Raw genomic sequence first — 14,010 nt, 5'->3', positions numbered from 1 at the left:
GACGTGCTTCTTCCGAGATTAGTCATTCATCGCCTCAGGTGACCTTCCGGCGCTGGTGGTCGGCGATAGCGTGTTGACAGCGTGCTAACCCGCCCAAGGCCGCTGTGAGGCTAGTAGTCGCAGGACAACACACTCACACAATTACAGCAACGCCTGATTGAACGCCTGATTGAACGCCTGACGGTGGGTGATCGACCCCATATCGTGTCGTCCATTGGGCAGCCATGAACTGCACGCACTCATACTGTATGTTGCATGCGGCCAGGTTTCCTGTTATTGGCGGACTGTTTACAGGCCTTGCAGGTAGGCCGGTAGGGCCTTGCCGTCTCGTCACAGCGGCAGCCAATGCCTGCTCAGAATCGCCTCTGTCGCCGTCAAAGCCTTGGGCGCTCTATGCCAATCAGACATTTAGAAAGGGATTAACTCACAAGCATCGCAGCCTTCCGCGTATTGTCCTTTGGTCAAGTGAATTTGAATTTTGGGGTGAGTGTCTTGTTTCTCGTGTCTAAAATACAGTATTAACTTGCCTCGTTCGTCGTACCGTAGTGACACTGACTGGGCAGGACTTGGAAAAGGTCGTTGTTTTCTTTCTTTCTTTTTGTCTTCTTTGTTTCGCTTGTTGGAATAACATCGTCGGGCGACAAAATGATGTGCACGGGATACGAAGGCGGACACTAGCAGCTGTTGCTCACGCCCAGTCCGCCCTTCCCCGTGTGAACGACTGACGTGTTGGCAAAAGAAAGGAAAAAAGGAAAAAAGGAAATAAAAGAGACGGAAGAAGTCCAAAAAGCCCATTCATTCACACTCGTTGCCACCCATTCCCACCTTCTTTTTCATCACATCGGCGGGCGGTCGCGTCTTATGCGGCCGTCTGCATGTCTCTGCACGCGTTGTCCTGTCCTGACCTCGCCTTGACTTGGTTTTGGGTGTTGTTAGTTAGGTTATTGTCCCCGGCTGAAATTGCTAGACCTGTATTCCTTCTTTCGATTTGGGGCTGCTTTGTCCCGCCATATGCGCGCCGCGTGGGGAGAACCTGCCTGTGCCAGTCAGCGAAGCGAAGAACCCATGCATTTGCTCTTTTGTGTGCCCGTTCCGATGACTGATGCAATCGGGCTCACCTAGGTAAAATTAAATCTTGACAATTTCTTTTTCAAATCAAAATCAACTTGCCTGGTCATTTGTTCTGCCCGCCTCGTTTTTCAAATTTATGTCATATCTCATTTTCTGATTTTCATCCCACTTCTCTTTCTTGTTATTTTGTTACGGCCATTCCTCGTGCTCCTTTCCAACAGAAGGCGAACCCTTCTCGCTTGCCGTCGCTCTTCGTTGGCATGTCCGAATCGGGACAGGCCACTTCAACAACCCCCGGTCCTTATCAGACCGCAGCATATCACCGTACTACTTGATCAGGCAGCAACTAACACCGCGAACGAGATGGGCCCTGTTGTCAAAAATGCAACCACCCACTACAAGCTGCCTCCTCTTTTTGAACGACAGCGCCTGCGGGCGACAAACATGCCAAGTCAGAACATGCAAGAAAGCATCATTATGGGACATGTGGAAAGACGACAACGGGGGTGGGGGGGATCATTAGAGGAAAGAGGACGTCGTCAGTTCAACACAAATCAAAAAAAAAAAAAAAAATTAAGGAGACGCTATGGTGTACTCTCCCAACAGCTACTCAAATCCAGTTTAAAATTTACGGATCGTTTACAGAAAGACAAAATTGCAATAAGACGTTACCTGGGACAGTCCTCTTTGTCTCTATGACAATGTCAATCGTTATCAACTGACATTACTTTAAATGCGAAGCCTTACCCGATATCATCCAATAACACTGTCTGTGAGCAAACTTGTCTGGCTGGTCCAGCGAGCCTTCCCAGGGTGGCATATGCAATTCGAAGGTCCTCTTGCCCAATCACAGGAACTGTTAAGGGCGGCCGTGCTCTGACTGGCTGCGCACAATCCTTCCAATTCGAAACAAAACAAAGAGCAAGACAAAGGCAAGAGAAAGTATGAGAAACGGCTCGTGAAAAGTGTCAAAAACGCGTTCGTCGGGCATCAACCATTATATTTTACGTGTGACCTTTTTCGCTCTTCAAAGACTCGAGAAAGTGTCACCTCAACATTGTTATGTCCGCTTTTGTTGGCTTTGTTGTTCCTTTTCAGGGGCTAAAAAACCAACACGCGCCAGTAGCACCCCCAGCCACAACACTTTCCTCGCTCAAAATTCTTTGAAAGCAAAATTCCAAGGAGGCTTTGTCCTTACCTGCTGTATGTCGCATTTTCCAATTTGTCAGTACAATTGGTCAATTTGTGCCTAACTGCGTACTGGACTTGTCAGTTGGCCATTCTAGCCAGCCTTTTCGGCTAGATTGGCCTTCTGTTGGCCCAAAAGTCTGACCTGCTCAGCCTGCTTTGTAGCACTTTCCCGATGTCTTACGCGGGACACGCAAACACGCTCCCACGTTCTTCAACTGGTAATTCGTGCGCAGTCTATTACGATTGTCCAACAACAATTCAAAACAGCAGTTAAGTTTTTTTTTTTACGACTTCGATATGTATTACAAATTCGCGTTTTTCAGCCTCCATCTTACTAGAAAATATTACTTGTGTGAGACTATATCACTAGTTGTTTAGTTTTGACGAGCGGTCGAAAAAAGTGGGTTGCGTGTTATGAACTATCCGGGAGCCGGCACGGCCCGTTCTGGAGGCCCGGACAGGAAAAGTCGCTAGCATTGTGCACAGAGGCAACCACCCCCCATCGCTGTTTCCCTGGCTGCCTCACTTTTCCCCTGTAAAACGAGGATGGCGACTGCCCGCTAAATCCCAACTAGCAAGGTTTGCCCTACTTCGACTGTAGCATATTGTGATTTTACAAATGACTGCTGTTTTGTCTTTGGATGTATTTTACTTTTCACAAAAAATATATACACATGTTCATGCAAAGGCCAAGAAAAGTTAGGTAGTAGGCTGTGCATCGTTCACCGTTTATTGAAAAGGAAACTATGGAAAAGAACAAAAAAAAATCACCAAAAGCACGCCCAGGTATGAAAGGAATTACATAACGACGGCCATCATCAGGAGAGACTTAAAAAAGAAACAAAAAAAGAAACAGAAACGCGGCCAAAACATGCATGTGGTCGTCAGAAAGCGGCCAATATCTCCCTCCCGCACCCACATTGACTACGCCTCTTCTTTTCACACAACACACGGTTATCCCGCCCCCCTGCCTTGTAATTCGAGGCTACGTAGAGATAAAGGAGCATAGCGCTGCCTGAAATAGAAAGGGAAACAAACTGAAAACAAATAGGAGCCAAATAAATGATCTTAAGGGCGGCCACCTCAGTGACCATGTTGTTTCTAGAACGATCCGTTCATAGATGGATGGTGGCACTCGTACAAAGTAACATTCTCATATATTCCCATATTCCCATATTCCTATTCAAGAAATTTACCTCTTCGCCACATATTCAGCATGGGCTTCGTTGTCACGCATTTTTACCCAAACCGCAAGGCAGGAAGCGTGCTGGTGCAATAGCAACCCAAGCTTCTGGCGTTCTCGGTAAATGCTTCGCTGGCAATACATATCGTCTGAGCAATCTGCGACCCTCGCCAAAACAAGTCCTCCAATCGGCATTTACGAAGGCGTCTGCAACGGGCAAAAATCATATGAGAGAAGGATAATGCAGTGAGTAAGGATGTGGACACACGGAAGGATTAGCCACCATCAATCTCTGGTTTCGTTCAGTCACATGAAGTAAATAGCGCTTGAATGCATCCACACGAAGTGGTGCACCGTTCATATTTGCCGGCTTTTGATCTTGGCGACAAGAAACGAGGCTCGAGACTCATACTCTCGTTTTAACAAAAAGGTAACGATCAGAGGCAGGATCCTCGTGCCAATGTCTGGCGACCTTTTCGCGCCGTTCATCTCCACCCACACTTGAAAATGTAAGACGCTCGAAAGAAACACCACCAAACAAGAGAGTCCATTGACACCGTCAAGCAGCACATTATTTTAAGCTGCTCGAGACTGAGACAGTGGGAGGCGGGCTCTTCACATGAGCCCGGGAGCCTATACGCGCCACCATTCCGGTTTCCCGTCTGCCCTTCCCTCTTCCCACTTTCCCGTTCTCTCTCTAGCTTCTCTTACACCCCCCGGGTCGCCTCTTCGTCGTTGCACGTTTTTTTGTCCAAGCTAGCGGGCATGTCCCGCGGTTGGTCCCTTTCGTTCCCATTTCCCCTCCCTCACTCCCCCCCTGGTCTGGCTATGAGCTGGCACGTCTGGACGGGGGCTCCCGCCCTCCCTCTCCCATGCGTGGTGTGTCACTCGAACAGTCACCTCTTTTCTTTGAATGTTGCATGCCGTGGTACACCCCAATAGACCGATGAGGCGTGCCGAGGAGAGGGGGGGCCTGAGCGAGTCGTATTGAGCAACCGCGGACAACGTAACGGAAAATAGGAACGGATAATAGGCAGGAATCGTGCAGCAAATACATGCGGGATGGTATCAACCAGAAATAGAATGAAGATATCAAGGCGAAGGGAGTGTGCATTGTTGTCGTTGCATATTCTGCTTCTGCCTGCTACCTTGAGTACACGAAAGAGTACGGGTACTTGTTTCTGCATGTTCTGCACGCTCTACGTGCTCTGCACGCTCTGCATGGTCTGCGTGCTCTGCAGAGACTGCATATTCTCTGCACGTAGTCGTGTCAAGGCATACGCGAACAGCGCCGCTGCACAGCTGGGAGACCGACCTGCATGATGCCAGTCGCAGGTCTTCCAAATGCACAAGAACAGGACTCAGCAACTACTCAAACATCGCCACGTTGCTTGCTGCCCGCAGGACTGTCGTGAGCAAAGTGTGTGTGGGCAGGTCAACGAGTGGAGGAGGTGACTCTAGTCTACAGAGGCATGTTAAGACATGACGGTCAGGACGGCCTCGATGGCAAGAGGATGTGAAGAACGGCTGACCAGCCGCGTTCCGTGGGTTCGTTCCTCCTTCGTTGGGCCCCTTCTGTCGTTGTTATTGTTGTTCATAAGGAGTGGTTGGGGGCCATGGAGAGGAACGCAGCGTCGTAGCAAAATCAAAACACGGAAAACGAGCCACCAGCCCATAGATTAGAATGCTGTGGCTCTGACCTTCTATTGAAGCAACGCAATATATGGCACTCCTAGGGACCTGTACACGGTGCTATCTCGCGCTACGGCGGGCCCGTCCACCTGTCGTAGGCGTGCAAGCTGTTGTTTTCAGTGGCAACGTGCATTTTCCCGGTAAATTGTCAGGTTCTCACCTACCCAACATCGATCCGCAAAGCCCATGCAGGCAGATAGCTGGTGTAAAGGACGCCTGCACATCCATGAGGCCATCGTCTCGACGCCGGGTAATCCGACGTTCGACAACGTCTACCTCATGATAGACTGCAACCCATACTTTCTTTCCTCGTCGAGAACCTTTTTGGCATCGAATCGTTCTAGCAGCCGTCCTGCACATCGACCAATATGGCATTCTCGACATGAACACACCAGTGTCTCTTCCAGATACACACCACCCTCCGTGGAAATGGAGGCCCAGACGGAAGCCAGAGATGGCGAGTGAGACACAACTCGGTCTGAGCGGTTTTGAACTTCACAAACCGGATCAGATGCCGCAGCCGCTGTAATGCAACTCCATAATACAGACGGTGAAGGTAAATAAAAAGAAAAATAAGAAACAAAAACGAGCTTGCATGAAGCTGCGGAAGCGCAAAAAGTGCACATTGAGTACAACACATACATGTATCCTTGCTCTACTCAACGCAATCTGGTCTGATGGACGCTGCCTGCTGCAGGTGGAGTGTGATGGGATGAGTTGGCCAGAAGAGACCAAACGGGGGATTCTCCATCGACAAACCTGAGGACACCCTCCAGAGACAGAGCGTCCCGAATCGGCTCAGCTATGTCTCATCTCACGTATTGTGCTGCCTTCGGATGTGGTCCCTCGCGTTGATATTCACCTGCAGCATATGCGAGACCACAGGATTGAATTAATACACTTTTAAGACAGGAGACAATAAACAGCAAGCCATCTTGTTTGCAAAACACGGCTGCTAGCATGCTTCGATTTTGTGTTGGCAAGACAAAATAGTCTCAATCTCCACGTGAGCAGACGTTCACGCTGATGATGTAAACGAACACATCAAAAGCATGCACCCCAGCACGCAGTGGAGCAGCGTCGAAAGCCATGTGCTTTGCTCGGCCAGCCCATATATATTTCTCTTCTCGTGTATTAGGGACTGCATTTCGTATCTCGTACGTGCAGACAAACGCCACCTCTGTGCCGGAACTGCGGACATGCACCGCTACATGCACATTTTGCATGCACGTCGATGCTGATATGTGGTTGGAATGCTTCCCAGCCGAAGCACTCTTCCGCTCGCTCGCTGTCGGTGTGGACTCTGGTCGCTTGGCCGACGATAACAGAAAACGGCTACATTATACAAAATTGATGCTCTTGCGCGAATAAAAACGAAGTGCAGTAAGTGTCGTGGCCGGGCATGACTTTGCCGCTGGGGGAAAAAGAAAGCAAGTGAATAAAATAACCAAAACAGTAGGCAACGCAGGCTCAGCCCAAGCGACATGAATTTCGGCTCCGAGATAATCGGAAAGCGGATGGCCAGAAGCACAGCGAAAGACAGGCGAGGTATCATTGAAAGCAGAGGAGCACAAAAAAAAGCAAGGACCGGTGGCTGGGGATATCAAAATAGATGTATACGTAGCTCCGGAGCGCGGCCAAAAATACCACGCTTGAAGCGATGCTGCTCACGTTTGCCGTTTTGGTCTTTCCAGCACTTTTGGGGGCCTTGGACCTTTGCATGTACATGGTTCTCTTTATTCTTTTTATCTAATTTATTTAAAAATTTCTCGGGCCTGGCCTGGCCTGGCCTGCCATGCCACGGCCAAGACTCGTACTGCAAACAGGTCTGACGAGGGGGGCGGTCGTCTGCATGGGCCGCCCTCGAACCTTAACCCACAGCTGGCCCCCGTCAGCCTCAGAATTCGACAAAAGGCTCTGCCCGTTTCGGACGCCGTTACATCCCGCTACAAAGAGGAGGGAGAGGCAGAGGATGGAGGAGACTGCATGCTTTGCTGGCCGGGCCGCACAACAGAGTCGACTTCTAGCAGCGGCTGTACGAGGATTGTCTCCTTTGTTTCCGACTGTGTTTGAATTCACCGCGCCAGCTTCACATATCGAAGATTGTAGTAAAACTTTACAAAGCAGTGGTGCGTTCAGTCCGTCCCTGTCATGGTATCAGGGCCACAATCAGTCCTGCTGTGGCTTCTGCGTAATAGTGGGGAGGTTCAAGACGGGTTGGAGCTCTTGTGCCATGATCGACGTGGCTCCATCAAAATGCGCGTTGAGCAGGATAAAAGGCAAAGACGAGGAAGAAAGCATAGGCCGGGCAGTGGATATGCTGGGAGAAAAGAAAAACAGAATACAGCTCCCAATACAGTCTGTATTGTTGAGACGTTCGATTGTTGTAATTGTCTGTTATTTTCTCTGTACCGCCGTTTTTGTTATTCAACGCTACCCCGACTAACAACAGCAAGCCAACGGAACAGCTAACACCCCCAGCTTCTCCTTTCCTGCATACAATTGCTGTGATTGCCGCTAACTTTATTTCTTCTTTAAGTTTTATTTACCACTTCATTCCTGCACGTTGTGTCTTTAAATTTTTTTTATTTGGTTTCTTTTTCTTTGGTCTGTTCCACACCCCCCTTTGGGGGGACGCAGTCACAGCGAAATGTCCCCCCCTCCCTGCACCGTCCTTGCAGTGCCATTGTTTCGTTCCCTTTGATGGCGTTGCAGTTTGGCTCGGGCTCGATTATTTTATTTTTATTTTTGCCCGATGTGTTGTTCACAGCAAAGCGTATCCACTCTCGCCATTTTTTTTTTTGCTGTTTCTGCTTCTGCTTCCTGCTTCCTGTTTTGTGTATATTTCTTTATTTCTTTTTTATTTCCCTTCCAGCAAGCACGGCTGCAGATGGGAAAGGGCTCTCTTCTGCAAAAAATAAAGTATAAGTAACCCGCGCCGTCGTGTTGCCTGAGCATCAAACAGAACAACAAAACGACCAAGACCAAAATCAAAATCAGATGGTCTCGATCTCTCCTCCGTTCCTCGTCTTTTGTTACTCGCCCAGCCTTGCCTTCGTTTTCAATATCCGTCTCTACACATCCATACACAAGCACCATCGGCTGAGCCCATCTCGACAAACAAAAGCCAAAATCCCTTCACTGCCCCGTCGCTACTTGTTTCATTGTTTCCTTGCTGCGACTCGGAACTCGGTCGTCTGTCGTTAACAGTCCCGGCAACCCATCCTCCTTCGTCTTGTAAGTCAATAAAGCCATCCGAAAAAGGAAAGAAAGAAACATGGAGACCAAAACGAAACAAAAAAGAACAAAAAAGTGGAGGATACACACAACACAAGGAGCTAGACACATTGCACCCAAGACAGCAGGAGACGTCTTTCTCTTTACAGAAATCGACGAGGCAACGAGCAAAGGACCCGAAAGACAAAAAGACTGAAAGAGGAGGGAAGCCAGGACGAGGGTGTCCCCAGACGTTCCCGAATGGATGCGCGACAAGGATGCCCCATGTTGCAAAACCCTGCTACGGCATGCAGAAACACACCTTGATCAAGCAAGGGTGGACAACGGAGCGGACACTGACAGCATGGGCAACAAGGGCAACAAGGGCAACAAGGGTTAACAATGGACCACAGGGTGCAGCAACGACCAAGCGTAACCGACTAGCCAGCTTCCGAGGACACGACACGCTTACGGTCCGTTTATACTCGTCCCTCCAAGACTGCAAAGCGCACAAAAAAGAGACGAACAAAAAATGTGCTACTTTGAGCAGACGCGCTGGACATGCGGCTACTGGAAGTGGGGAAACTTCCGCCAGCAGTGCCCCAAGGAGTACCGCACCGGCGAGACGTGCGGGCTCAAGCTGGTGTACGCCACCGTGTACCGCAACGAGACGTGCAAGCTGTGCGAGCAGATTGAAAAGAAGAACCGCCGTCTCGAGAAGCTGCAGCGAGATGTGGAGCGCTGGCAGCACGAGGGCAACCGGCCGGCCACGGTCGAAAAGACGCAGCAAGACATTATGGAGATTGAGGAGCGGGTGAACCAGCTGTACCAGGACCATGTCACCCGGCAAGCCAGCGTGGCTTGAACGGCGCTTGTACAGCCGCGGACAAATCGGCCAATCGGAACGTGTCAGATGTTTGGACAAACCGGTATGTTCTGCGTGTTGTCGGGTGGGAACCATTCGGCCAAGAAAAAAAAAGTCGAGAAGAAGACCAAAGCGAAGCGGCGAGAAGATTCGATGCTACATCATCCTGCTAACACCACGTTTGTACCCAGCAGTGCGTGTTGGCCAAGGCGATGGCAGGAGACGACGACAGAGAATGCGAGGACGCATGCAGGGCAGGGTGCATGTCAAATGGCTTCTGTCTCTCCTTGGGGATGCTGCTGGTGGTTGTGGTAGTGGTGATGACGGCGGTGCCGGTGCAACGGAGACGCTGCAGCGCGGTTGAAGGAGCTGTATTGGCGGCGGGGTCGTGTGCGTTTCTGTACCTATTCCCATGGACATAGCCACTTTATGCTGGCAGTCTGTCCCATCTTTACTTTCTGACGTTTTTTTTTTGTTTTTGTTTTTGTTGTTTTATGGTTCATGTTTTCGTTTCCGTTCTTGTTTTTGCACTTGCTTTGCTACTTGTTATTTTTGTTGTGCCTGTGGTCTTGCTGCATCTTTGGTCGTTGTGTTTAATTGTCGTTGATGTTCAAGTTGGCCTTGTCTTATCCTGGGCATTTTGTGCCTGCCGCTCTTTGCTTACCCCTGGTTTTCATCGTTTGAATATTATCGTTGCTGCGTTTGCTGTGGCTTGCACTGGAGGACGTTGTGTAGCTCCCTGTGGCATCTCTGCGCCGTCATTCTTTCCCTCACGTCGGTGGGGCATGGAAAGGATATTTGCTGTTCGATAAATTTGATCTGGTGGATTCTAACGTCGTTTTCGAATTTCTGCTCTTCGCTCTGTGCTGGCTTGTCATTCATACTTGGAGTTTTAGTGGCACCGCATTCTTCTACAGACATGCCTGTCGACAGGCACCAGAGAGGCGAGCGCTTGTACAGCATCATCAGCATCGTTGACCCTAGGCCGTGTTGATGGTGCCGCCGTGTCGACAGTTTTGTCTTGTACAGAGCAGCTGTGACAGATAAGTGGTAGCGGTTGTCTTGAACAGGGCCGCATAGGTCCAACATAGGACCGCATAGTCACGGGAGAGCGTGACGCGACACTGGATGCTCCCCTCTTTCTTACTTGCGAGTCACATAGAACAGTACAGCAGGGAACAGGCACCTGCCACCCGCAGTATGCCCGCGCTCCTGTATGTGACTGTACGTGTATGTAGCGGCACGCCATTGTTTGGCTTGGAACAATGGCGGCACCAAGCCACGGACGAAAGGGACGTAGGAAATATGGACTTGGACTGTTGGGGGCCAACAAGCGGAGATTCGAGATCGAAGACCAGTGACGTAGGTAACGAACAGGCGAAACGGTGTTGCCACTGTTGTTTTTGGAGCAAGGACTGGAATACTTAGTCTACCCAGGCTTGTGTAGAAGGACAGATGGGTGACTGCAGTATTTTGCATCTCAGTGAATCGGTGGTTCCAAACAGCCACTACCCGCCAACAGGCAAGCAGATGCTGCAGCAGCGCGGCAAAACAGCAAGAAAAGAGAGTCTGAAGCGGGGAGCGGCGGAGGGGCGTCGGAGCAAGCACCGCGTACAAGGGTTGTTTGTTTTGATCTCGTAGTGGCCAAGAAGGCTGACGTATGCAGGGTCAAGAGGCTCACATGAACTGCCCAGGAAGGTTTCGGCGGACGAGACTGGAACGGCAAGGAACAGGAAGGCATCCCAGCGAGGTTCACCAGTGATGATGGTCACTACCCCTCCAGGCCGTCCACAGGCCGGGCCCAGAGGCCTGGCTTGTCAAACTCAGACCAGCTCAATCCCTCCCGAAAGCCGGAGCACTCAGATCAGCGCGCTTGTGACGAACGACAACAGGGACGAGTGGGCAGGAGTGTATAGCAAAGAGAAGAACAAAGGAGAACGAAGAACAGTAGAATGACAGAAGGGAAAAACCACAGCAGGAAACGAAGCTAGAACTGCAAGCCACGGACTAGGGTCTCCACTGAGAAGCAACATCGACAGCATGCGCACGTGGCCGATGCTCAATGGGTGCTGAGGCCCGGATATGGGGCATCTGAAAGACGCGGCTAAGGGTAGTTTGGGGAGGTGGAATGTGAGTGCAGCTGGTGACTGTTGCGCGTCGAAAGGTGGTGAGGCGGACGCAGGTTGACACACTTTGTCGTACATGGCAAATTGGTGAAACGGGCAAAACGATAAATAATAAAAAAACAAACCAATGGCCCAGGAGTCTGCCTAGTTCGTTCGTCAAATAACCTTCATAGAATGACCTTTGAACGACAGATCTGCGGTAGTCCCGATGCCAAGGCAGCCAGGACGGCTCGCGGCTAACTGTCCAGGCTGCATCATATCGGCGGGAATTAGAACATATCACGGCGTGGGGAGAGGCGGGGACGGAAGGAGCACAGCACAGTCGGTCAGTCATGGTCCCGATGGTGGCCTCAGCCTCAGCCTCCGTCCCAAATGCTTGGCTTATAAGCTTGGCTTCGATTGTGGTTGCAGTTGCAGTTGTGGCGTGTGCTTGTGCGGTTGAAATTGTATATTGTAACACTAAGACGGGTATCAAGTGAACAAAGGAAATACTGGAAAGAAAAGGGCCGAACAGTGTCGATATAATACAGTGCGGTCTCCCGCCGTCGGGAAGGCCGAGATGGATAGGACGAAAAGCCCAGACTCATCCGTCTGCTGCCTGAGGCGTACGGTAAAGGAAACAATAATATCAAATGCTGTGCTGTGTTGCGTGGATGCGTGCAATCGTGTGCAGATGGACAAGAAAAGAAAGGTTGCGAGAAACGCATTCGTAACAGGTCGGCGGTATGTGAAGTCAACGTAGACGAGAGACGAAGAAGACCAAAATGAGCCGTGTCACGGAACATTGCTCATCCTTCCGTTTTATGGAGCAGCGTCGGTAAAGTTACTCACAAACGGCCCGGCCGCGTCCACTTGTGTCGGCAGCGCGTCAACGTACGCCTGTGGGATTTGTGTCGTCTCACTGTCGAATTCTTCAATGCAGGCGTCCGGGTCGTCCTCGTCGGTCACCGAGAGCTTCGCGAGCAGGTTCTGGTACTGCGCAAAACGGTTGTCGGGGATGCCGAGTGCAGCATACGGCGCCGCAATGCCGTTCGGGTTCGGCCGTGGCGGGGCAATCTCAAATACATCGACCATGTTGTCGGACGTGCGGGCCACGACGCTCTGGAGCGCCTCAAACTCGCGCTGCGACTCTTGCGCATCGTCCTGGTCGTTCATCGTCGGCTCGCCGAAGCTGCCGTAGTGTGCGCCGTCGGCATCGTCGAACAGCAGCCTTGATTCATCGTCCTGCAGCGGCAGCCAGCGGCAGCCATTTGTCAGTCTCCGTCCGTTCTGCGCACCACTGGCGACGACGCCTTGCTTGACCAATCCCGTCCCCAGCTCACCTCTTCGTAGACGCTCCTACGCCGTGCTCCAAGGCACGAGCTGCAGTTGCCCATCGTCGCTGTCTGTCGTCGTTTTCGCCGTCCGCCGTCGTCTATCGTCGGTCGCAATGTGTAGCCGCTGGCCGAGTGGTAAGAGTATTGGGAGTGGCAAAGGTAACGGGGGGGAAGCAAAACAAAAAGAAAAAAATGCCCCAGACGGGTTCAGAGCACAACAGAGGCAAGCATGGAAGGCAGCAAAGTCGAGAGCAGCCTGCCTCGTCGAATGATTGCAGCGCAATATGTGCTCCGTGTCCGTGTCGCTACGTCGCGATGGTCATCGAGGTCGTGGTGGAAAGCTGCAAGCAAGAGGAGGGGGGTTTGGGGAACAGACGACGTCGGTTGGAAACACTTCGGAGAGATATTTTGCGTGCTCATTTCCTTTCTGAGAACCTGTGCAACAAACGGGAAGGCGCCAGGGAGCTTTGCCAACAAACACTGAAGCAACCTTCCAAGCCACCCAAGCCACCAAGCCAGAGGCCCAAGTGGGCAGGTGTGGCGGGTGGGGCCGTTTGGCCGCGGATAAAACCCACTTCCGACCCAAACGTTTGGGGGGCTTTGTACCTGCTTCACCGAGTTTCGCGCTGCGTGGTACTTGATCTCGACAAAGACCCACGCTCCCGATTCGCTGTAGCGCTGGAAAGTCGCTGTAGAACAGGCAACGACGCCAGAAATAGAACCAACTCGCGTTCATGTGTTCAAAACTCGAGTAATTACGACGTAGGAGGACCATTCAGGGGACAAAACACAACACATAGAACGCAAGGCTGATCGTAAGAGTGACGATAAGGGTTTTCTGGGATAGTTGATGGAAACTGAATATATTGATTTGTGCAATATCAAGTGAACACTTGTCTTTCGTTGTTGTTTTTATATGTTGTGTTTATTTATGTCAACATATACGATTTTTTTCTTTTCTTCTTTTCTTTTCTTTTCTTTTTTTCTTAAAAAAAAAACGCACCAAAGCGAGAAAAAACCTTGGTCTTCCTTTTTTCTAAAAACAACTAGAAAGATTTATCTAGACGATAAATATTGGGTATTACACAGATTTCAGATATTCACAAGAACGAACTACAACAACCAACGAACAGAAATAGCAAAAATAGAACCAAACAGTCCTTAACCGGCACAAATAACAGAAGCACTTATTTGCCATATACGCTCTACAAGAGGAACCATACACTCCTAGTTTTAATGGCCGGTTCATATTACTTCCCGGCCACCAACAGGCAAATTAATTATTTTCAAGGTTCGACCAAAAGAGAAATGGCTCTGTTGCTGTCTTGGATAGAACACCAGCTTTGAAGC

General features: G+C 50.4%; 2 protein-coding genes across 2 annotated transcripts; one reads left to right on the top strand and one right to left on the bottom strand.

Annotated features, from left to right (window-relative positions):
- Window positions 1-8,885: 8,885 nt before the first annotated feature.
- On the top strand, window positions 8,886-9,218 carry SPSK_05706 (uncharacterized protein; the record flags this gene model as incomplete). The annotated part of the gene is made up of 1 exon (XM_016732446.1): window positions 8,886-9,218. One exon carries the CDS (start codon window positions 8,886-8,888, stop codon window positions 9,216-9,218), a length of 333 nt encoding a protein of 110 aa, XP_016582968.1.
- A 2,927-nt stretch (window positions 9,219-12,145) lies between these two features.
- On the bottom strand, window positions 12,146-12,720 carry SPSK_05600 (uncharacterized protein; the record flags this gene model as incomplete). The annotated part of the gene is made up of 2 exons (XM_016732343.1): window positions 12,146-12,568; window positions 12,622-12,720. 2 exons carry the CDS (start codon window positions 12,718-12,720, stop codon window positions 12,146-12,148), a joined length of 522 nt encoding a protein of 173 aa, XP_016582967.1.
- Between the last annotated feature and the right edge of the window lie 1,290 nt (window positions 12,721-14,010).

This window comes from Sporothrix schenckii, assembly GCF_000961545.1.
Source record: "Sporothrix schenckii 1099-18 chromosome Unknown Cont49, whole genome shotgun sequence".
Taxonomy (NCBI): domain Eukaryota; kingdom Fungi; phylum Ascomycota; class Sordariomycetes; order Ophiostomatales; family Ophiostomataceae; genus Sporothrix; species Sporothrix schenckii.
The sequence above is the reverse complement of the archived record's forward strand: the minus strand, read 5'-3'. Positions and strand labels throughout refer to the sequence as shown.